Genomic DNA, 24,812 nt, shown 5'->3' on the forward strand with positions numbered 1-24,812 from the left:
AGTCTTTTCAATTTAAAAAGGAGGGACAAATTAGTCCATTTAAAGCAAAAAGGGTGATCTAGTCAATTTATACCCCTATAGGACACCCCTAACCAATTAGAAGGACATTGCTATCACACTTGCCGCCCTTATACCAGGGTTGCATATAAAGGTCCTCCCACGCTTCGCTCCGTCGGCCCAAAAATGAAAATTGAATCCAGACAACGAAAAAACATTTTTCTTTTTGTTTTTCTTCCGTTTAAGAAATTGATCGATAACTGGCCCAAATTCATTTTAACGATCCGTGTTCCTTATTTTCATTAGTCCCACACCACCGGAAACGATTTTCTATTTCTAGTTTATAATCAAAAAGCTGACATTGGAAAGCATCTTGTAGTATAAATATAATAATTGCTGCTTTCGGTGAGAGAATAAAAATATTTTTCTTTCTGGGGTTTTACGAGATCAACAATTTCTGTTTTTGTTCTTCTGCCTCCCTTTTTTGTTCTTCATTCAAGTGATTGATCAGAGTAACAATGGCGACGACTGCAAGACAATCAGAAGCTCAAGCTCAATTCCAGTTTACGAAGCAACCGTATGTCGAAGATGTTGGACCTAGGAAGATGTAAGCTCAATTCATTATTTTACTTTTGTTTTAGTCTGTTTTTGTTTGTAGCCTGAAAATTGTTTTGATTGATTTTTGTTTGTTGCAGTCAAAGTATAAAGTTCTCAATGATGTCTGGACCAGAAATCATGAAAGCTTCTGAAGTTCAAGTGTATGATAGTGGTTTTTATGATCAAAACATAAAGCCTAAGAAGAATGCATTGCTCGATTCTCGTATGGTATGTTGTATTTCTTTTAAACAACTTGTATAGTGTAGCCAATTATGGTTTTGTCTTGTGGTCATGACGTATGCTTGAACTATGTGGTTGATTTCAGGGTCCTGCTGGTAGCAAAATGGGTATCATTTGTGAAACATGCCATGGCGATTTTGCGAATTGCCCAGGACATTATGGATATTTGCATCTTTGCCTTCTGGTGTTCAATGTTGGATACTTCAATGCGATTCTTAATATTCTTAAATGCATATGTAAGGTATGGTAATTCTGCAATTTGATTATGTTTTGCTTGCTTCACATTATGGTCACGGTTTTTCCATATTTACATTATACATTAGCTACTCATTGGTATGTACTAAATTTTGTATCTGTTACAGTCATGTGCTCGAATACTACTGTCGGAGAAAGAACGTGTAAGTTACTTAAAGAAGATGAGGAATCCCAAAGCGGAGGCTTTGCAGAAGACTGCCACAGCCAAGGCGATATTAAAAAGTTGTAAACCCAAAACATGCAGCAGATGCGGATACATCAATGGTTTGCCTTCTATCCCTTTTTTAATACATTGATGATAGAGACTTATCTTACTTCATTGATGGTAGAGTCGGAACTAGCAATGTTGCACACAGAAACATTTGTGTAATATTGTTCGTGCACTTTTCTGTGAGGATAGGCAAACAATGGAAAATGGATCATCAAATTGTAGTAGTTCTTCAGAACACAGCATATACCAAATCTCACATAATTTCTGTTTGTACTTTATTCAAACATTGTAAAAGTAGTATGATTTACTGGATAATAATTATGTTTAAAATAAATATAAGTATTAAATAATAATTCTGTGCACACAGCATCGAACCATCAGTCTCGAGCAATTGAGGCCGCATTGTAGACTCTGAATTAGCTAATTGGTATTTTGGTGGGTGCATAAGACTCTGCACTTCCCCAACCTGTCAGTGAGCTTGTTTCTGCTGACCTTTTCTGTCAGTTTAGGGGAATCGGGAAACTCTTCGAATAAATGAATAGAAACTAATGTTTAACATATTGAAACATGATTAAGGTCATGGGCACATGGCAAAGGTGATTATTTTCAAGATAAGTATGGTCGTCACTAAATTCGTATGCCAAATTTGTACTTGCAGCTTGTAGTGAAAAAAGCAGGAACAGTTATGGGTATTATTCATGACCGAAGCAAAAAACTTACGGATGACACAGATAAAGAATGCAAAGCAGCACTTTCTGGGACACGTATTCAAATTCTTAACCCTGATAGAGTTCTTGGTCTCTTTAAAAGAATACTAGACCAGGTATAAGCTCCTATTGATGATGGTTTGGGTACATAAAATGGCCTTTCGAGATAAAATTCTCAAGCAAGATATATGACACGATTCTTTAGCTTCATTCTCTATTCCTTGCACTTTTTTTTTTCTGTTTGTTAATATTCCTTATCTTCGTATTGCAGGACTGTGAACTACTATATCTCAGTGATAGGCCTGAGAAACTTATTATTACAGACATTTTGGTGCCTCCTATAGCTATCCGTCCTTCTTCTTTTGTAGATGGAGGAAGAAGGTTGGTTATACATGGTTGAACATTTATGTCTTTGGTGCTGCTGTTTGAGTTACTCGTGATAATTTATTCTATGTGCTTAATTAGTGAATTGATTATCAATTTGCTTTTGCTGCAGTAACGAAGATGATATCACTTCTAAACTTAATACCATTATTCAAACAAATGCTTCCCTCCGACAAGACTTAGATGGCAAGAAGTCCACTTCCCAATGTTTGGTACGGATCAGAGCATAACATGGCTTATTGTTTACTTTTCAGTTTCTTGCGACATTTTTCAAACTATTATCACAATAGTCTGATTAGAAAAATTGCTGCTTCTTGTTTCTTTGGTTCTGATGAATGTCTTTTATGCTCTAATCATAGTAACACTATTACTCGACTTGCAGGGTGATTGGGAACTACTCCAAGTTGAGGTTGCACAATATATTAAAGAGCGAAGTCCGCGGTGTCCCCCTAAGTATGATGCAGTCCTCAAAACCATTACGAGGGTTCGTCCAACGTCTCAAAGGGAAACAGGGGCGCTTTTTTGGGAACTTGTGTGGAAAACGTGTTGAGTATACTGCCAGGACTGTTATTTCCCCTGATCCTAATCTTAAAATTACAGAGGTTACTTGTTGTTTTTAGCTTTGACTATCTTTGGTTGTTGCATTTTAGTTGTTGCATACTTGTTTGTGCACGTAATTGGCTAACACATCTGATGAATGGTTTGTATTTTGTGTCTGTTTTTAGGTGGGCATACCTATCTTGATTGCTCAAATCTTAACATACCCAGAACTAGTGTCCCAGCACAACATAGAGAAGTTAAGGAAATGTGTTGTCAACGGTGCTTATAAATATCCAGGAGCAAAATATATTATATCTGCTGGTTCAGTGTGGTATGTGCTATTGTTCATCTCATCTTACTGATTGCATATAAGAAAATCTCAGTATTGTTGTATTTTGTTTTCAATAGTGTGTTATCCTGTTTTAGTTTAATTTTCCCGTGGTAATTGACTTACCTGATCCTTCTGCAGGATTCTGAATAGAAGACGAAAAAGTGATGCTTATGGACTCAAATTTGGAGACATTGTAGAAAGGCATCTGGAAGATGGGGATGTTGTGTTATTTAATCGTCAGCCTAGCTTGCATCGCATGTCTATAATGTGTCATAGGGTATTTGCATCAACATCTTGTTTGAATGTTACACTTTGTTTAATTTGTTTTTCTTTGTTCTCTTCGTCCCATATTGATTTCATTTGCAAATGCTTGTAGGCGAAAATAATGCCTTGGAGAACATTGAGGTTCAATGAATCTGTTTGTAATCCATACAATGCTGACTTCGATGAGATGAATATGCATGTTCCTCAAACAGAAGAGGCTCGCACAGAGGCTCTCATGCTGATGGGGGTAATTGCTCAAACTTTGTCCTTCAGATATTGTTGTGAGTTTCTATTTGGTTGTCGATATTCCTTTTTGTTAGATTTGTGACTATTTTATCTTTATATGTTCAGAACTTCATATCCATTTAAATTATCTGATGTTTGTTTGCAGTGAATTGCACATGAATTCTCCAATGAGTTCTTTTAAGTAATGTTTCATTTCTTGTTTAATCTGTTGATAGTAACATTGTGATACGAAACCCATTAGCCGACTCCGACTGAATGCTTTCATGAGATGCATGTATGATACTGATTGCTAACGTGTAAACATTTGATGAAGACTGTAAATGTACTATAGATAGGTTTTTTTTTTACATCAGTCTTGACTGTAAATGTAAATGTTTACATTTGTAAACATTGAACCTCATTTGCACCTCTTGAACATATACCAGAGATGATTGGTCCATCTCATAAAACTTTTATTGATGCAGTCCTTCACATGTGTAGGAACTTTTCACATATGAAGAATGTACATTGCTACCTTCCTTCGCTAAACACTGCACTATCTCATTACTTTCCTGCAAAGCATGAGTATGATAATGCTTTTACTGATCAGTTGCTGTTTTGACCTAGACCAGGGTCAAACACTTAGAATTGTTTGGTATTTAATTGCATATTTCAAATCTATACTGGAATTGCTTAGCCTTCTAGGTTGCACGCCAGTTATTCTGAACCATCAAATTATCACCAGTTTCCTCTATGTCCTTCAATGTTATAATCAAACTTGAGTGTGTATTTCTAGAATAATTATCAAGCACTTACACAATCCCAATTATTTTATTTCCGTTTCAACAAACTGTCCACATAACTTTCCTCTACATCTGTAATTGCTTGCAGGTGCAAAATAACTTGTGTACACCAAAAAATGGATAAATTTTGGTCGCATCTACTCAAGATTTTCTAACATCTTCCTTTCTCATTACACGGAGGGATACATTCTATGATCGTGCATCCTTTGCGCTTATGTGTACTTATATGGGTGATGCAATAGAATCTGTTGATTTGCCAGCACCGGCTTTAATTAAGGTTAGACAAGGCTTTGTTATGCACAGTTATCATAGATGTCTTGATCACCATTCTTATTCTTTGTGTTTCGTACCTATTCATGCTTGTCATTTAGTATTTGGTATTAGGAATAACAACTGCTCTGATACTATTGTTCAAGGTTAATTTCTTTCTCTGAGTTTTTGCTTTGGTTATGAAGAATCCCAAGTACTTCCCTTAACCTCCCATGTGTATGGGGGATATCAATCTTTTTCATGCAACACTCCATTCTATCAAATATAACATGTTTCAAAATTATGTTTTTCTTTTGTCTCGGTGAATCCGATGTGAATGCTCGCTGTATCTTGAATTTGATCTTGTCTGTATAGAACTCAATGCTGTCAAACAGAAGAACATGATTTTTCCATATATATTTTTCCATATATAAGTTAGAAAAAAAGATTGCTTCAATTCGTTGCATCTTTTAATCAAATGGATGCACATGCTGAGTGCAGCTTCCTTTTTGCACAATAGTTCGGATTTACTTCTGAGTCAGTTTCTTGTAAAAAATCTCTGGCTTGTAAAATGTTGTTCACTTAGATGCAAGTAGTCTTGTCTGGCTTTATTAACTGTGGTCTTGCATGTGTGCTTAAAATGGTTAGAGATATATCAAAAATTGACTAATTGATGTAGAATTGCATTTTCACAGCCAGTAGAGCTTTGGACTGGGAAACAGCTATTCAGTGTTCTAGTTCGCCCTCGTGCTCAGATGAGAGTCTATGTAAATCTTACTGTTACAGAAAAATCTTACAAGCAGGGCAAAGAAACATTGTGTCCAAATGAAGGGTTTGTCTATTTCCAGAACAGTGAACTTATTTGTGGGCAAGTTGGTAAAGCTACTCTAGGTGGGTTCCTTATCTCAATCATTACTAGATCTGCATGTCTTATTTCTTCATTTGCAGTTGAGTTGGTCTTCTACAACATTTGTTGGCATGTGATATATTACAAGTGACACATTTAGTTTGGGAGAATAAGGTGTCATATTAGATTGTCTAACATAGCTTCACTGTGAAGCATTAAGGATTTAAGGGCTTCTGTTTCAAGGAATCATTTTGTATGAAAAGTCATGGGAATGCAAACTCCACATCTTACAGAATGCCACCTCTTTAAAATCTTCAAAGGGAGTTACTGGTTAAATGAGTGACACATAACACCTGTACTATGTTCGGGATTTTGTAGGCGGTGATTGGGCAATTGACTTTACATAAATCGGCATATGTTAGTTATACCCAACACATTTAAGTATAGGAGAACCTGGGACACAGATGACTTTGAAAACATTCCACTTTGCTGGAGTTGCTAGCATGAGTATCCTTTATTTGATTACATTTATTTTCATATTATTCTTCTCTTTTTCTAACAAGTCTTTGCTAGATTTAGTTCCTACTAAATCTTTGATTGCCCATTTTACTCTCATGTCCAGACAAAGTAAGGTGCACTTCTAGTAAGTCTGTAGGGGTTAGTAATGTGAACGAGAAGGATAATAGCTAACATTGTGTCCTTTTGCCATGACCATAAGTTACCATAATCCACTCTTTTCAGAAACTGTGACTATTAATTAGTTTTCAGTGTGATCCTTTGACTCGGCATCAGATGTTACACTTGGAGTTCCTCGCATCAAGGAAATTATAAACGGTGCTAAAAATATAAGTACACCTATTATTGCTGCTAAGCTTGAGTGTGATAGAGATGTTAGATCTGCACGCATGGTGAAAGGCTCTATAGAAAAAACAGTTCTCGGCGAGGTATGTTTTTTAGAAGCATTCATTCATTACTATCTCTGATTTTGTCTCATTTTTCTTCTCCATTGCCATGCAAAATGCAACCTTGTTTTCTTCCATGAAAAGGCACATAGTAGTCACAATCTTTCGGAGATCAGTAAGTGTACCATTCCAGGAGTTTAAATTTACATCAAACATGATGACTTTATATGCAGATTGCAGAAAGCATGAAAATAGTTCTCGAATCACGCGGAGCATACATACCTGTTAAGCTGGATATGGAATTGATTCGGTGTTCACAGTTGAAGATTTCTGCTACAAGTGTACAACAGTCTCTCTTGGATCATCCTAAATTAAAATTAAGTCCTCCAAAATCAAAATTATATCCAGAACAGGTGAGGAATTCATATACTGCACATAGCACCATTAATGTTTATTTCAAGGTAATTCTTAAATATCATCTGTGACAGAATTGTGGTCCTGTCGCGGTATATTGAGGTACTGGATGATAGAAGTCTGAAAATTCGCTCTCCTGAGAAAGATAGAACCAAGATTCACTTTGCACTGCACTCTTTGAAATCCATGCTTCCGGAAGTTGTTGTAATGGTGAGATATTACACTCTATTCTAGATTCCAGCTGCCGTAAAAGTATATTGTTTAAACAAGAAAAAGAAAGATGATTGCCAATTTATCAAGCTGCTAGAGTGGGTGGTCTGTGATCTAATCTCACCTCCTTTGCTTGTCTCCTTCATGCAGGGCGTACCAACAGTTGAGCGTGTAATTGTAAGTGAAAAACAGAAAAAGGGCAAGGGTACGGGCGAGTACGAGGTGTTTGTGGAAGGGTTAGTTTTTTCAGTCTCCCTCTTCTTGTCGATAATATGATCATAAAGGCAACATGGTGCTTTAAAGGCAATTGTCCGCTCCATTTTTAGATTTAATCGGGTTATGTCTAGTTCTAGACATGTAGAACTGTAGGGCACGACATAAACTGGTTCTGGATATGTATAACTTCAGGGGCACTAAGCCTCTTGTATTTGGGCTGGGGTGCTGAAAAATTGTTTATCTTCTATACTTAAGCTGAATACTTGCAGCTTTTACGTTTTTAAAGTTTAGGTCTTCACGCATAATCTCCCTGTTTTTTTATTGGTCATCACGGATGAAACTCACTAAAGATTCCCATGTTATTGGTATGTTGTTGCAAATAGTCTGATTTTTTTTCGTCCCTCAAAAGAATTGGGAGTTTGAGTTCTAACATAGTTAGAATAAGAATTAGCCAATTTAAGGAAATTATAGAGTTTCCCAAAATTAACACTCAAAAAATATCCGAGAACCCAAAAAAGTTGCTTGGCCAGTTAGAGATCATAATCTCTGTGATCGATTAAGAAGATAATTATTTTCACTTGTATATCGTTTGAACCATTGAAGCTCTTCCTACGTTTTTCTAAGATAGTGTCTGACCAAAGCTTATACTATACAATTAGCTAAATACGGCCATGGAGAGCTTCATGTACATTGAATGCGTTTATCAACTTTTAATCTCCGAATTTCAGTTTTTGTAAAAAGCAAGCATATTGTGCTTAGCTAGGGTCGAAGAAGATACATATAACATTTGCCAAATGACTCAACCGCTCTTTAGCCCACATACATACACTCCTAAGACTATTGATTTGATAAAATAAAACGCTAGAATATTCATGACATGAAAGAGAAATAATAATCATACAACAGTCTTGGAAGATTCATAGGTTCTCTTGTACGGCTATCAATTTCAAGTTACTTTCACAAATTCAACATCTAATTATCCCCCACATGAAAACCATCCATCCTTTCCCAAACCCTCTTGTATTAGGTAGCATTTTTTAAGCAAATTTTTGTTTTTTTGCTCTTTAATATCTTTGAATTCTTCTTTTCATTGTCCAAATATTCTTCTTACACTAGTGCAATGCCTTAAGGGGGACTCGAATAAGTTTTGAATCACCATCGAACTTCAAAAATGGAACACAAGTAGTTGGCAATACAACTAGGACTTGTATTTCATTTGGGTTATAAAAAGAAGGCTGTTATTGGGGCGTCACATTCCATTAGAGGGGCGTCACCTAATAGGACAAAAACGGGTCACCCATAAATAATATCAAAAACTCATTATCTCAAATAATTTTGCAATGACTAAACAACCCTTATTTAGTTAATTTTAATTTAATTTAATCAGATAAAAATTAAATTAATGAATTTTGTTGTATACTTGGTGAATTCTGGGACAAAGTTTTTGTGGGAAGAAAACTGGCCGTAAAATAAACTTCTACGGTTGGAAATAATCCAAATCTAGACGTAAAATCACTTCTACGGTTGAAAATATTCCAAACCTGGACGTAAAATCACTTCCACTGTTGGAATTAAAAGGAACCTGGACGTAAAATGAGCTTCTACGGTTGGAACTAATTCAAACCTGGACGTAAAACTACATGCAAATAAAATTCTAAGGTTGGAATTAATCCAAACCTGGACGTAAAACCACTTCTACTGTTGAAAATAATCCAAACCTGGACGTAAAATCACTTCTACGGTTGGAATTAAAAGAAAACTGGGCATAAAATCGGATTTTACGGTTGGAATTAAAAGAAACCTGGACGTAAAATGAGCTTCTACGGTTGGAATTAAAAGAAAACTGGGCGTCCATCATGTGATATGTAGTGAGTGGTGGCCCTTATCAAGACTCGGGGCCTAGAGCTGGTTTCGAACTAGGTCAACAAGTTTCAGACGCATATACTATTTATCGAGTAGTACTTTTTTCTTTCTTTCTTTCTTCTATACCAAAATGAAAAATGGCGGCGCTGCTCCATTTTTATTAGAAATCTCAGTGGAGGAAAGGAGGAATTGAGAGCTAGTAAATGAATCAGTGGATCTGAGAGATGGGGTTTGCTAGTCTAGGGTTCAGTGAAGACCAGATGGAGAATTTGGGTTTTAGACAAAGAAGGAATTTAGGGTTTCTGGATTGCAGTTTGGGGTTAATCAATCTTGAGCAGGGATATAGATGGGCATTGCAGGTGAAACTTGTGATGTTCATTTGGTGGAATTGTGTGATGGAGAATCACAAGGGCAGGAATTGGTGTTGTGACAGAATGGGTCAAGAATGGAAATGGAGGAATCTCATGGTGCAATTGTGGTGAAGTTGAAGGTGACCTTTAACTACTCAAACACGGTTTTCCATTTCGAGCATTTTAGCCCTTAACCCAAAATGGAACTGGTAACTTTTTCCCAGTCTTTATAATGGGTATCATACTTCACTCTAATCTTCAACCTCTCTTCATTCTGTGTTTCTTTGGAAATGGAGATCAACCTAAATAATGAACCTGAACCAGAATTTGAGATCGTCAGCCCAGAATTGGAAAGAGAAGATGATAGAATTATACCTACATTGCTGGGGAGGAGGCGTTCACGAAGACAGAGAGATGAAATGTGAGTTCTCTACCTTCTATTTCTTAGAAATATATAGTTAATCTTAATTGTGACAAGAAAAAACCACTTGGGAGTGGAACAAACCTTAATTGAAATGGTTTTATGTAATTGGGTGGCTGTAATGGTATAAGGAAATTTATGGCAAGGTGTATGGGATAGTCCAAATTTAAACTTCAGCCACTTCAATTGCTGAAAAATTACTGAAAAAAATCAAGTAGTTTGTAGGATTTCTAGGGTTTGTGATTTAAGGTCGTAAGATATAATCTAACCTTTAAGACAATGATCCATGGTTGATCACTTGAAGAATCTTCTGAAATATATAGTTAATCTTTAGTAGTTAATCTTCCATTTCTTGAAGAATCTCAATTGTCTTTTGTAGAAACAGTGATCCATGGTTGATCACTTGAAGAATCTTCTATTTTTTAGAAATATATAGTTAATCTTCTATTTCTTGAAGAATCTTAATTGTCTTTTGTAGAAACAGTGATCCATGGTTGATGAATTACAACAAACCTTAATTGAAATGGTTTTATGTAATTGGGTGTCTGTAAAGTTAGTTTGAGCTATGTTCTTTCTTTTCAGAATTTTGGTTTCTGTTGGTTTTTGCAGTAACCAAATGGAAGGAAGTACATCATCGGCTGGACCTATGCATGTTGATCATCAACAACACCCACAAACCCTCCATCAACAGCACACATCTCAGAATCTTCAAGGATCTTCATGTCAACGAATTAAGTGGACAGATGAAACTACAAACCTGTTGATAAAACTGGTCTATTATGCTGGAGAGGAAAGAAAATCTGTCATTTTGCTCAAAGGGAAATGGAAAGCCGTTTCTCAAGTTATGTCTGACAAAGGATTTTCCGTGACTCCTAAACAGTGTGAAGATAAATTTCATGAGCTGAACAAACGGTATAGAAGACTAATTGATCTTCTTGGTTGGGATGACGCTTGCAAGGTGGTTGAGGATCATGCAGTTATGAAGACGATGGACATCTCACTGAAAGCTAAGGCGGATGTTTGGAAAAGCCTGAAATCAAAACATTTGTTTTTTGAAGAGATGACTTCATACTACAATGGGCATCTACCTTCTGATCCAGAACTTCGAAAATCTCTGCAGCGAGCTCTTAGAAGCGATGATGATCATGATACTCGCAATGTACTAGAAGATGTTAATGAGGATGACAGTTGGACCCTAGATAAGCATGCCCAACACACTAGTGATTCAGTCCGTGATCGAGTTCCTCTAGCTATCTGTGGTCCTATCTTGAGTGGCAAATCCCCTCCTCCTGACTTTCCTGCCGAGCCTTATCAGTTTTTGGTGGTTAATGCTGATCAGGTAAGGCTTTCGTCCTTTTCACGATTTGGGTTTTCCACCTTTGCGATATCGCCTAGCTAGAAGAAGTTTTTGACTGTTCCGTTTCTTTGTAGCCCAAGTCTCAGAGTAATCAGTCGTTTCGCTTTAGTTGTACGGTTAATTTTGATGTTTTTGTTTTTATGAGTGATTTAACCAAAGTTGAACCTTTTAGACCACGAACCAAAGGCTTCTTGATGCTGCTATTCGTGAGAAGGAGTTGGCAGATATGGCGAGTCTTCGGGTTCAACTTCAAAGGGAGCAAGAACGCGCCCGAGGACTTGAGACGCAACTAGCTGATGCCAAAGGTATTTTTTCATAACCTCGTCATTGCTGATTGATAATATAGTGTCAATATCTTGAGTCTAGCGTTGTCTTCCTAGCCGAGATATCTAGCTTAGATCGAGACTCCGTTTCCGAATACCGTACTATGTCCAAGAAGTTGAACACCGAAAAAGAGCATGTTCTATGCTTCAACAGAAGATTTTCAACAAGTACGATAAGATCGATCACTAAACCGCCGAGATCGAGAGGCTCCAGGCCGAGCTACTTCGTTATCAGAGATTTGAGTATGTTCCCTAGGAAATAGATAATCTGCGAGCTGAGTTATCCCGATTTCAAAGAGTTGCTGGTGATAGAAAATTGCTGGCCGAGTCTCTAGAGAGTCAATGCAATACTTTGAGGCTTTAGAACAGGGATCTTCATGCCGATCATAAGCTTTTATCTCAGTCAAAGGATGATGCTGAGAGGTCCGTTCAAAAGTTAGAGGAGAGACTTCTCGGGTTTGATCAAATGTCGCGAGATTTGGAGTGGACTCGGGCCCAATTATCGGGTCTTCAAACAGCGCATGATCGACAGAAAACGGCTTGGGGTAAACATAAGCAACATTGCCCCACTAATGAGTTTAACGAACAGCAATATACAGATTTGGTATTGAAGATGTCCGCGCTTGAAATCAGTCTTTCTAAATCCGAAGAAATTTTAAAACTAGTTTTGCCCGTGCTTTCATGTTTTTGTGCATGTCTTTGTTTTCTCACATGTTTCGTCGCTGTTTGCATTTGCGTTAACCATGTTGTTGTTCTTGTCTGTGTAGCCGAGCAAGGGAGGGTCAAGTCCTTGGAGGAAGAGATTGTTCAGCTGAAGAACAATGAGGCCCAGCTGAATGCGAAGATCACCAATGCTGAGGCTGCTACTACTGAGTTGGCTCGTCTACTTGCCAAAGTGAAAGAGGAGTACCGGACTGAGCTTGCTGCTAAGATCAAAGAAGGTGTGAAGGAGTTCATTGATAACATAAGAAGAGAGCTATAGTTGCTGCGAAGAAGTCGGGCTCGGGACCGATTCCTTCGACCGAATAATCTGTACCTACTTATAATCTGGTAATCTTCGTTCAGATTCATTTTGAACCTAAATGTTACTGACATTGTCTTAGGGAGTAATATATGTAGGCTACTGTCATTATGTCTTTATACCATCAATCCAACTTTAAGGGAGTGTTTTCTTACTTTCTTATCTTTAAGCTATATTACTTTGCTAACTCTGCACCTTGTTATTTGGTTTATGCATGGGAGTTGAATAAGTAAATGCTGACATAATTGTGGAAAGTGAGGGCTTTTCTGGTAGTATCAAGGGAATGTATTTTCGTGTCTTGTTTCTATACATTATTTGTTATACAATGTTAGCTAGGGTACCCAAATTGATAGTTTAATTATATATATATATATATTTCGACTGATACTGCAACCAACCCCATTATGTTAGTGTTGTATCCTATCACTAAAAATGGTAGTTTGAACAAAAAGCTACACCTAAGTTTGCCTGCATTTATCTATAAATTTCACCAGAACCTACAAGCAGAGTTCTTTTTGATAATACGTCTCCATTCTGTCCTTAACTACCATTCGTGACTGCCACTGGTGCTAAATTTGCACTTCGAGATCTTCTCTCTTGCGGTATTAGCATAGAAATATTAGATAGCTCAGTTTTGAAGCATTTACAGGCACATTATCTGACTTTTGGGATCATCTTTGTCTTTTTTATGCTTTACATTTCAATTTCGTCCTATCATTGAAATACTTTCTTGTCCATACGGTCAAAAATTAAGATTTTTTAAGAATTGCATCAACTGAGGTTTCACGAAAACACAACTAGATTGATGACCTACAGAATCTAACACTTGAAATGTGGAACAAACAACTCTAGCTAGTCCCAGTAGTACTACGTAATTGGGAAAAGGACGGCATGATGCTAGTAAACTTACATGAGTGCACCTCAACTCCATTAACTGCTGTTTAACGAATTGGCAGCTCTGATTTTTACTGACATTCATTTTGACAAGGTCATTTAACAGAGGTTTCCTTAAGAGGAATGTTGGATTGGCGAATCTAGGAGTGTCTGTCAGTGGCCAGTAATCTGAGACATTAGTACTTTCTAGCGTGGCAGCGGTCCACTTTAAGCTAACATAAGTTTTTGCTACGGCACGCGACAGCATGAGCCTGCAGTTTTTGATAGATGTACAGCTGTTAGAGATTTAGATCTTTAAATTTAGGAAGGACTCAACTAGATGGATAACTCATGGCATTTAGGAAGGGGCACATTTATTAATATCTGGAATCTAGATGGATACTTTTTTTTAAACAAAGGCAAACTTAATATTACATAAACATATTAGTTACGTCATGATTTATGTAAGGAACTACTAAGTCAGGTGGATAACTCCACCAATTTACGCATAAATTCTGTTTTCGAGCTGGCTTTGCTAAAACATCTGCAGCTTTATTACAAGACCTATAAACAAACTCACAAGACAACATAGGGTAGCTATTACACATATTAACACAATTTCTAAGAAGAGGTAAACACTGCCACTGACAAATATTAGTTTGATGTTGTAAAAAGTTACTGATACTCCAATTGTCTGTCTCAAAAATGACATTAGTCCAGCCATTTGAATCTGCTATTTGCATAGCTTCTACCATAGCCCAGGCTTCAGCTTGCTCAACATTTCTAGCTCTTTTCAATGTTCCTCTTCCCATGACAAAGGACCCTGCAGAATTTCTAGTTATAATACCAATACCAGCTAACAAAGATTCAGAATTATATGAAGCATCAATATTTATCTTTAGGAACTGCATAGGAGGAGGAACCCAAGGCAAATGTAAGATGTAGTTCTGTAAATGGTAATGATTATGAGCAACAAATGCGGTGTCTAACTGATGTTGTACCCTGTAAGAGTTTATCTGATGTATGACAGTTCGATTATTGGGTGTTATATTGCTGAAAACATCCCTACATCTATGTTTCCAAATGAAGTGCATTATACAGAGAGCTAAGTGCACAACTAGAGGTGTGTGTTTGATATTTATATTCGAACCCTTAAGCTGCCAAGTATGAATCCAGGAGAGAACCGAGTGATGCTGCACAATGGAAACGAACTGATTAGGGAAAAAATTCTTCCATATAGCTTGAGAGAAGGAGCAATGAAGTAGCAAATGGTCCAGATCTTCAGTTTGATTCATACTACACAGAACACATATTTGATCATCAACATTCAGATGCCTAAAAAATGCGAGCTTTCACGGGTATATCATCATGTAATCCTTTCCACATAAAAATTTGAAACTTATACAGTACTTTCAATTTCCAGAATGCCAACCAAAATTGCTGAGATAAACCCATTGAAATATCCATATGCAATTCCTTTTTACAAAGCATCTTGTACGCTGAAGCAGTTGTAAACATGCCAGTACTAGTAAAAGGACAGACCAATTTATCTTCCTGATCTAATTGTAAAGGAATAGTGAGATTAGAATTCACCTGGTCTGCAGAAAATAAATGGAGAAGAAGCGGAATATTCCATTGCTGAGTGAGAGGATCAAATAGTTCCGAAACCCATTGAATATTACTTGTATTCAGATCACTCCAATCTTGAATTGCATTCTGCATGGAAGGAATCCAATTGGCAGTCCAGATATTGATGCGAGTACCATTACCTACTTGCCATTTTGCATTTCTAAGAACAATTTCAAGCCCAACACATATACTCTGCCATACCCAACTTGAATTGTTAGTTTCCGACGTAGGGAAGAATTGCAGATCATTATGAGGAAAGTATTTGCCTTTCACCAATTTTTCCCACATAACATCTTGATTATGTAATAATTGCCAGGCCAATTTCGCAAGAAGAGCTGAATTGTAATTGGTTAAATTTTTAAGACCTAGACCTCCAAATCTTTTAGGTACACATACCTTTTTCCATCCAATAAGATGTCGTGGATGATCGTTGGTAAAATTATTCCACCAGTAACGCCTTTGGATGTTGTCCATGTGATGAATTTTTGTTTCTGGCAGTTTAAGGATCTGCATTTGAAACATACCCATTGTACTCAGCACTGCATTCACTTGAGTTGTTCTCCCTGCTTGGTTAATCATTTTACTATGCCAGCCCTGTAACCGGTTAGTCATGCTATCAAGAATACCTTTACAATTTTTTTGTCTTGATCTATGCATCAAAAGAGGAATGCCCAAATATTTTTCACCCAAACCCATAACTTTCATATTAAGAATGCTATAAATACTAGACTTGTGGGAAATCGAAGTGTGCTTACCAAAAAACAAAGTTGACTTCTGCATGTTAATAACCTGTCCTGAGGCTTGTCCAAAGGAAAGAATCAGATGTTTAAGATGATTCATTTGAGCAGAATTAGCTTGAAAGAATAACAAACAATCATCTGCAAAAAACAGATGATTGATAGGAGGACAATGATGGTTAATTTTAATACCATTGAGAAGACCAGAAGCAACATTATGCTGTAAAAGTCTAGAAAATGATTCCATGATGAACAAAAATAAATAAGTAGACAAAGGGTCTCCTTGGCGAAGGCCGCGGGTTGGACAAAAAGAAGAACTAGGAGTACCATTGATAAGTATAGAAATATTTGTTGTGGATATGCACTGATCAATCAAAGAAATCCAATCTTCATGAAAACCCATTTGGCGAAAAATTGATAATAAAAAAGACCATTCAACCCTGTCGAATGCTTTCGACATATCCAACTTTAAACCTACCAAAGCCTAATTTATCTTCTTAAATTTCATACTATGCAGAATCTCCTGTGCTATAATAACATTATCATGGATATGTCTGCCTGTAACAAAGGCAATTTGAGTAGGAGAAATAATGACAGGCAAAAAAGGTTTAAGACGGTTCGCCAAAATTTTTGAGATGATTTTGTAACTAACATTGCACAAACTAATTGGTTTGTAGTCAGCTGGTGTTTGAGGGTTATGAGTTTTGGGTATCAGAACTTGATAAGTATGATTTATAGCCTTAAGCATATGCTTGAAGGTAAAAAAGTACTGAACCATGGAGATTACCTCAGAACCAACCGTCTCCCAGCATTGCTGATAGAAAGCTGCTTGGAATCCGTCATTACCTGGAGAAGCCCAAGGTCTAATCTGAAAGACAACATCCTTAATTTCTTGAGCATCAGGAACTCGGATAAGCTGAAAGTTTTGGTCTTCTGTGATACAAGGAGTAAACAACTGCAAAATATCTTGATTAATCTGCGGCCTAGAAGTAGATGAAATATTCACAAAATGATTAAGAAAAATAGACTCAATGTTACTCCGATCATCATACCAAATACCCAATGGCCCTTGAATAGCCTGAATGTTGGATCTCTTTTTATTGAAATTAGCCATTGAGTGAAAATATGAAGAATTTCTATCTGCATCAAGAAACTTGTCACCTGCCTTTTGCATGAAGAATTCTTTCTGGATTATTAGCCACTGTTGAAGAGAAGAACTTAACTGTCGAATCAAAGGATGAAAAGCTGGCAAATTATCATCAAAACAACGCTGCAGTTGATTCTGAATATTATGAAGATTGCACTCAATATTCCCAAAAGATAATTTTTTCCACATTTGCAACTGAAATCTAGTGAATTTTAACTTACTTGATAACTGAAAAGAAGGAGAGCCATTAAATTGTTTTCGCCAACTTTGATTGATAGTGTCTTTACAAGAGGCCACTTGGAACCAACACTTGTATAGCTTAAAAGGAGTGTGTTTTCTAGCACTAGGAACAGTGTGTAACAAAATAGGACTATGATCTGAAGCAATGGGAACTAAATGTTGCAGATGACCATTAGTATAATTATTAATCCAACAACAGTTCACTAAGGATCTATCTAATCTAACCGAGACACGAGCATCTCCATCTCTATGATTCGACCAAGTAGTGTCAGCTCCTGAATAACCCAAATCAATGAGACCCATTTGCTGAATAAAATTCCTAACATGTCTAGCATGATGAGGATGAGATGCATTAATACTATGGGTTTCAGAGTCATTCATAGTGAAGTTCAAGTCGCCTAACAAAACCCACGGGAGATCAGCAGAAGAATACATCTCAAGCAAATATTTCCACTGATTGTTATTGCCTACAACATCACGCACTCCATACATAAAGGTGACCAAAAAATCCAAGTTATTGTCATGAGTGTGTACAATAGCATGTATTGTGTCAGAGGTAGTGTGCATTATTTCAACATCAATTCCTTGTTTCCAGGAAAGAGCAATACCACCAGAAAGGCCCAAAGAAGGATCAAACCAATAATTAGGGTATTTAGTTCTAGAAAGATATATACGCATATTATTGGGCCGAGCTTTGGTTTCGCACAAGAAAAAAATATCTGGATCATTATTGGTCAAATAGAAACTAAGATAGTCTCTAGTATGAGGGTTTCCTATCCCTTGACAGTTCCAAGACAGAATTTTCATGTTGTAAATAATGAAAAAGATAGATAAAAAGATAGGGAAAAAACAACACAGATTAAAGAAAGAGTGAAAACTGAATAGAGAAAAACGAGTTGAGAAAAACACATGTTGCCATGCATCAAATTTGTTCTGTGCATTAAGGGCATGTGCTGCAGCAATGTCCCAAACATTATTCTCTTCAATGTTAGCAGTATCTTCTTGAACATAAGATGTTTCTCCAACAATAATAATATCTCTATCAAACTCAGCATCCTCAAGTTGATTATCAGGAGTTATAACCAAGGTTGGGGGTTGACGATATCGCTTCTTCGTACCACTCGTACTAGCACCATCACTTGTCAGAGTAGAATATGGCCTTACAGAAGCAGAAAGATGAGACTGATCATGATATGATGATGAAGTTGCAGCATCAGAGTCAGTAGCCGAGAAGATGGATAGGCGCATTCCATCAAAAGGCCTCGGTTTTTCTAGAGCAATTGGTTGACGCAGTCTGTTTCTCCGTTGAGTACCATGTTGTAAAAGAGTTGAGCTTCTTGCTGAGGATTTTGTTAAAACCGGCTCAACAAAACCAAATCCTCTTACAGTCTCTTCCATTTCACGTCTTCGATTAGTCATATCAGCACAGTCATTTTCTTCATGATTAGGTACCTTACACTCAGGGAAAAGTCTGTAAGGTTGTTTTTCATAAAAGAAACCAATCCACCTAGTGACACCAGCAGCATTAGCGGAAGTAATACAAGTTATGAGAGGAGCGTTGACATTAATGAGAATTAAAGCTCTATATTTTGAGGAAGTAGGAGGATTAACACCATCAGGCTCAACCAGTCTAACTTCTCCAACGATATTACCAAGCATTCGCAAAATATCAGCATAAGTGAATTCAGGTAAGAGGTATTTATATTCTAGCCAGTAAGGAGAAACCGAGAAATCTAAGAGATGATAGTCCATTGTTAAATTCCAATCTTTTAAGACTATCAAATAACCATAAAAATTCCAAGCCCCACCAAATAAAATAGCTTCTTTATCATCACTAACTTGGAATTTTATAACAAAAACATTAGGTTCCAAACTACGCACCTGAACCAACCATTGATTGTGCCTCCTCAGATGAGGCCAAATGAATCTGGCAGCTCGTTCAGCATCTTGCCATATCATGACACCAGGGGCATAAAGTTTACCAGCAAGACAATACCTCCAATCTCGAATTTCATTTAGGATTACAGTATTCGAGTGCATAACAACCCTTCTTCTAATAGGTTCTTCACTGAATGAAACTCCCTGCAGGTGTTCAGAAATGTTATTCATCGATGCTCTAGCCATAAGGGTGAAGAAAAGTAAGATGATGTAATAACAGAGAAGGATATAAAGAAACTGAAATTGTTTGAGGTAGTATTTATAAGGAAATTTTTTAGGATGTGTTAACTTCTTAGATAGATAAGCATGGTAGATAAGTATGGATGAAAATCTGTAGGAAGTGTCAAATACATTTTTGTAGACACCAAGCTCCTGACCAAGAAAAGATAACAGCAAGAACACTTTTTCCTTAATAGTGAAGCAGGAGAACCATTATAATAACCCAGGTTGGATAAGATTGAGTGAAACCGATAAGTCTGAAAATCAGAAGCACCACTGCAATAAGAAGCCAACTTTGAATATGCCAACTTGGAAACGCCAACTATGATTATACCTCAAGATGTGATGGGACATAACTGCAACATCAATGCGTGGCAACAAGCAGGGAGGAGATTAAGCTGCCATTAAAAGGAAGACAAACCAATTAGAACCGGAGATTGACAAATATAAAGAGGAAAATGGAAAATTGAAAATTAGGGTAAAATAAAAAAGAAGAGACAGATAAAAACATCAGAATTGGACCAAAAATCAATCAACAAAGGGTAAATCCAGAAGATTAAAACCATGGGTTGCAAGAAAAAGATCTGATCGAATCAAGAAAGTGATCAAAAACAAGGGTTGACTATGGTTGACTTAGAGTTGACCAGCTTGACCATATCGTCGAGAAGAGGAGAGAAGAAGCCAGTTAAGAGGCTAATAAGCCTGTTAAGAGGCTAAGAGGCTGCTGACGATGGAATTGGTGATACTGAGATTCATGTTGTTTTTATCATTTAGCTCTTAATGAAGATATGTAGACGACTGAGCTTTTTGTTATTTTCTATTATAATTTCTACCTTTCTGTAGCTCAGGAACAAGAATGAGCCAAGTTGGTAATGATTGATCACATTGGCTTGATTTGTTTTTGGAAACTTCATTGTCAAGTCTGCTAACACAAACTTGTATAACTTAGGTTGACATTTTCATCCACACTATGTAATGCCAGAGTGTTAGGATACAGATATTTTTTGGTTTAATTTCATCACCACATTTATAATTTATCATCTGTGGTGCATGGCGAAAGCTTATATACATTATGAATGACATTGTACAATTCTTAAGATGCAGAATTGAAAAAGGGACAAAAAGGAAGACTGAAAATATATATACACGGGGAATGCCATCATGAAATTGCATCAGCAACCATTCTTCCATCATCTGGCATAAAGAGTATATATTTGTTGTATTACTCTTTTTGGTGTCACTGCTGCTGCTACTACAAGAGAATTTGCATCCATATTGTCTAGGTTTTTAATCTTCCTGGTGGTATCCAATTTGCTTCGTAGGTCGTTGATCCAGTTAAGTGTGACAAACTGTTGGTGCAAAGGATAATAATACTGATGACAAACTTCTTCTGGTACAATGTGGATCTTAGCCTAAGAAATATGCTATGAGATGTTGGTTCCAGACTTACCTCATTGGTGACTGATGGAAGCTTGTATTTCCAGTAAGCTTTAGATTTTGTTTTTCTTTGAAATATGGCATAATTGGGTGATTTTGTATACAACTATTAGTTAGTGGAACATCAGATACGTTTAAACCCACAAAAGATATAATTCAAGCATGAGTTGGTCTGATATATACCAGAGTGTTATACTGATGTTGGTTGACAGACTTTTCAGTAGTATCTTATAGTTTGCATCCAGGATGTTTAGCGCTTTAGTACATTTCATTGCATTCTGCAATTATAATCCATCACATATCGTTCTTCCAAGCTTGTCATGGTTGTTGATGCACTTGATCCACTTTTCTATCGGTGCCCTGATCTTGAGGTATGGATTTCGTAGTTTCTCAAGTTGATGTTTTCACAATTACAGATGATAAATATATGCATTAGGTGCTCAGTCCCACCCGGTACCAATCACTTCAGCACATGCATCCCAGTGTTAAAAATTGACTTTCGATCCACTTTTTATAATGACAAGTTTGAGTTAACTGGAGAGCAGTATAAATTTTGGCAGAAAATATCTAAATGGGAGAGTTCAGTTCTGGTTTAAGTGTGGTAAGATAGGAACTAGTAATATTACTTGTTAAAAGGAACTCGTCCACTTTTTTTGATAGTTCAGCTGAACCACTTTAGCCTGTCGTCTATATACATTGGATAACTCAATTAGGAATACTGTTGAAATACGTACTATCAGTTCCACGATGCTGATTAATTGCGAGTCCAAATTAGTAAAATAAAAGTGGGACCAGGTAGCTGTTACTGTCCCGCATCTATATTTGAGTTACAAGTACTTGATAGTTTCATTCATCAATACGTTTCACAAGAACGCACAATCAGAGTTAACACGATTCCATTTGTGGTGCAAAATTTGTTGTTGACGATCTTTTCTCTGTTGCCATATTTGCGTAAAATTTTGAGATACCTCAATCTTGAAGCATTTATAGGCACATTACCAACTACCCATAGCATTTCGATCGGAGATTGTATCATGGCCTTTTATGCTTTCCATTTCTTATTTCATATGAACATTGAAACACAATCTTTGCCAATATGGTCAATTTTCATATAGTCTCTGTTGAGTTATTGCTGAAGGAGGAAGATGACCAGTGCAGATCACATGAACTGTCTGGAATAGCGGGAAAGACTGTTGCCATTCACGTTGGCACAAAACCTCATAGACTTCTCCTGTTGTTTTTACTCCCTTCAAAAGTAAACACACAACGTGACGTCCAGTTTGATCAGACTATGTTGTTACTTTTCTCGGTCAGGCCAGGTCATGGATTAGTTGTGGAAAGCGAAAACATCAAGAACTTATTGTCAGAAATATAATCAAGAACTTAATGCAGCATGCAGCTTTTGAGTTTGGTGGAAGTCATGATGATATCAAAATTGAAAAAACTCTTTGGGGTTTACTATATGTACCTGTAGCTTCTGCCCTTGCAACAGCTCTGTTTCGAGCTCGTGGAAAGACCTAAAACATAATTAAACAAAGTTCAGTGAATGAAAAACTTACATTTCGTATTGAATCTCTTAAGAAATATGATAACCTCTTTCCACCACTCCTTGCAAAAGCATCTGCCACTTTCCTGTTACTACCTCCCACTGGCGCACACGCAAAAAAAATATCTTAGAATTCTAATGGTGTGTGTCTTGGGAATGAATAAGAAAGCAGCAAACGGATAAATATATGTATATTTGCTTCCATACAACATGTAATGATGAGATCAGCTATCCCGCAGCTCTCCAGAAATGTGTTGTCGCATACAGATGGGAACATCAATTTTGAGAATGCTTTCATCTCATTCAAACCAATTCTCATTATTGCTGCCTGGTAAATTCATATGTTGGATTAGATGTGTTTGTGAGTGGTATAAACAGTACTGATTTGCAACTCAACATAAGCATTATACCTTAGCGTTATTTCCCATCTCCAAGCCGTCGACAAAACCTGCTGCAATGGCCACAACATTTTTCAATGTCCCACATAGTTCCACACCTTCTATACCTGTTATTTACATACATTCAAATTGGACACTGAGTCGGCATTAAACTTTCTTTTGCTTGATGCATTTTGCTTAAACAATTTGGGTGGACTAGATAGTAAATGAATTTGGACAACTCACAGCTGATACTCGAAAATAAGGAGTCCCGAAAATTTGAACCCATCTTTGTGCAACCTCTTTATCTTCTCTGTATCCAATTGTTGCTTCACTAAATTTCTCCATAGCAATCTGCACAAACAAAACTAAATGTTGGCACCCAACCCAACGAAGAAGATAAAGTCCATTTTGCAATATTACCTCATCTCCAATGTTAGCACCCATGAGAACACAACAATTAACACCCAGTTGTTTATTGATAAGACTAGAGATCATACATGGTCCTCCCGTTTTCACTTCCATGCCCTTAATAAGGGAAATTTCTTCGACATCTCCTTTAATCTTTCCAACAAGTCTCTTACATATACCCTCTATGAATTGATGTGGTGTAACAAATACCAACATGTTTGCATCCTCCACTACAACAACATAACCATGATAACAAAATCAAAATTTGCATTGCTTCCAACTCTCTCATCATTAACTTTTGTCATATACCTGCATGTTCCAAGTCTGGGTCTGCAACCACATTGTGACATCATATTTTCCTGTTATATTAAAAAAATAACATCATATTTTTCTTTTTAGATCCGACTCAAAAATATGTGAGCTAGTAGCTTGGTCCCATAAATCAGGGGCATTTTATTCCCCGACTCAAATGGTTCAGTAGGGGCTAGGTCTTAATCGGGTCACATCTGACTCAAACTATAAATCAAACATCTCGACTCATGCCGAGTCAGATCTAGACGCCCACAAAAAAACAAACATACCACCTACCTTAAATTGAGGTCATTTGAAGATGGAGAAAATTTAATCATCCGAGAAGAAAGATGATGAGATTATTTACATTGGTTATGTTGATGATGTCTGTGAGTTTCTCACCGTTGGGCAAGGTTTCTTCGAACACCCACATCCTAACTTCATCTGCAACACAAGTAAGCATATATTTTGAAATGTTTTTAATAACTTGTTGACAAGAAATCAAAGAGAAAAATCTAATCAGTTAATTAAAAGAGTGACTAACCATGGAAAGAATCGAGGTTTAAGGTATTAGAAGCAACAAGTTTTGCAGCAACACTACCCCAGTTACCACTCCCAATAACGGCTGCTTTGTGTTTCTTTTTGATCATTTCTTCAGATTTCTGAATCGAATTTCAGCTTGTATTTGCTTCTTTTGATGTGTTTTAGATGACATGACATCTGTTGGTGCTAGATGACTAAGATAGTGCATGTATCTAACAAATGTGCCTTAGCTGAGGGCGCATATGGTTTCGGTGGGCCCCATGATTATATTTTTATTTTTTTAATCATATTACAGACCAAGTGAACACTAAACTCGTCTTTTGATATACTTCATGTGTTCATCATCACTTGGGCCTTTGTGGTTTCAGGTTTGCGATGGACGAGAGAAGCTGGACGAAAAATAACAAAAATCTACAAAGTAGACCATTGGTAAAATTTGGGAGAGAGACAATTCTGGCGTTGATTTTTGGGGAGGCACTTTGAAAATGTATATATATATATATTTTTATCGACTCGGTTGAAGTTCATTACCAAGCTGATAATAGGTGAAGATAAAAAATTATTAGTAACATGTTTGTATACAAAATTTGTTTTTTTTGACTTCTGGAAATTAAAAAATTTAGTCTGGATACATAATTTCCGAATGACTTCTAAAAAGCAAAAAGGTTAGTATCAACTTTTTTTGTGAAGCAAAAAC

At 36.8% G+C, this 24,812-nt stretch overlaps 3 protein-coding genes and 1 pseudogene across 4 annotated transcripts; 2 read left to right on the forward strand and 2 right to left on the reverse strand.

Annotated features, from left to right (window-relative positions):
• Positions 1 to 323: 323 nt before the first annotated feature.
• On the forward strand, positions 324 to 7,694 carry LOC113278769 (annotated as a pseudogene).
• Positions 7,695 to 9,400: 1,706 nt separating this feature from the next.
• On the forward strand, positions 9,401 to 13,026 carry LOC113280989. 2 transcript variants are annotated; one of them, XM_026529619.1, is made up of 5 exons: positions 9,401 to 9,841; positions 9,930 to 10,026; positions 10,636 to 11,365; positions 11,556 to 11,688; positions 12,474 to 13,026. In XM_026529619.1, the coding sequence occupies exons 1-5, from the start codon at positions 9,838 to 9,840 to the stop codon at positions 12,686 to 12,688; spliced, it is 1,179 nt and encodes a 392-aa protein (XP_026385404.1). In that variant the 5' UTR covers positions 9,401 to 9,837; the 3' UTR covers positions 12,689 to 13,026. The 2 variants fall into 2 exon arrangements, with proteins under 2 accessions (XP_026385404.1, XP_026385403.1); XM_026529618.1 differs by having other exon boundaries at positions 9,401 to 10,026.
• A 484-nt stretch (positions 13,027 to 13,510) lies between these two features.
• Positions 13,511 to 16,213, reverse strand: LOC113278770. Its single transcript, XM_026527521.1, has 5 exons — positions 15,006 to 16,213; positions 14,813 to 14,896; positions 14,036 to 14,671; positions 13,638 to 13,872; positions 13,511 to 13,537 (listed from the first exon to the last, which is right to left on the reverse strand). The coding sequence occupies exons 1-5, from the start codon at positions 16,211 to 16,213 to the stop codon at positions 13,511 to 13,513; spliced, it is 2,190 nt and encodes a 729-aa protein (XP_026383306.1).
• A 5,528-nt stretch (positions 16,214 to 21,741) lies between these two features.
• Positions 21,742 to 23,630, reverse strand: LOC113277271 (glycerol-3-phosphate dehydrogenase [NAD(+)]-like; the record flags this gene model as incomplete). Its single annotated transcript, XM_026526408.1, has 8 exons — positions 21,742 to 22,194; positions 22,416 to 22,464; positions 22,541 to 22,595; positions 22,701 to 22,821; positions 22,904 to 22,998; positions 23,110 to 23,224; positions 23,294 to 23,511; positions 23,591 to 23,630. Coding segments are annotated over 8 exons (840 nt in total), but the record flags the coding sequence as incomplete, so codon positions are not given.
• Positions 23,631 to 24,812: the final 1,182 nt, after the last annotated feature.

Source organism: Papaver somniferum, chromosome 5 (assembly GCF_003573695.1).
Source record: "Papaver somniferum cultivar HN1 chromosome 5, ASM357369v1, whole genome shotgun sequence".
Taxonomy (NCBI): Eukaryota; Viridiplantae; Streptophyta; class Magnoliopsida; order Ranunculales; family Papaveraceae; genus Papaver; species Papaver somniferum.

What these genes read in the sequence shown, in the direction of transcription:
- LOC113278770 (XM_026527521.1), bottom strand. Translation starts at nt 16,213, where the DNA reads ATGGAATCATTTTCTAGACTTTTACAGCATAATGTTGCTTCTGGTCTT. An exon ending in TTCTGGAAATTGAAAGTACT is followed by an intron (nt 14,897 to 15,005) that starts GTATAAGTTTCA and finishes TGTTCTGTGTAG; the next exon opens with TATGAATCAAACTGAAGATC. An exon ending in AAGAATTTTTTCCCTAATCA is followed by an intron (nt 14,672 to 14,812) that starts GTTCGTTTCCAT and finishes TTGGAAACATAG; the next exon opens with ATGTAGGGATGTTTTCAGCA.
- LOC113280989 (XM_026529618.1), top strand. Translation starts at nt 9,896, where the DNA reads ATGGAGATCAACCTAAATAATGAACCTGAACCAGAATTTGAGATCGTC. An exon ending in CGAAGACAGAGAGATGAAAT is followed by an intron (nt 10,027 to 10,635) that starts GTGAGTTCTCTA and finishes TGGTTTTTGCAG; the next exon opens with TAACCAAATGGAAGGAAGTA. An exon ending in GCAACTAGCTGATGCCAAAG is followed by an intron (nt 11,689 to 12,473) that starts GTATTTTTTCAT and finishes TTGTCTGTGTAG; the next exon opens with CCGAGCAAGGGAGGGTCAAG.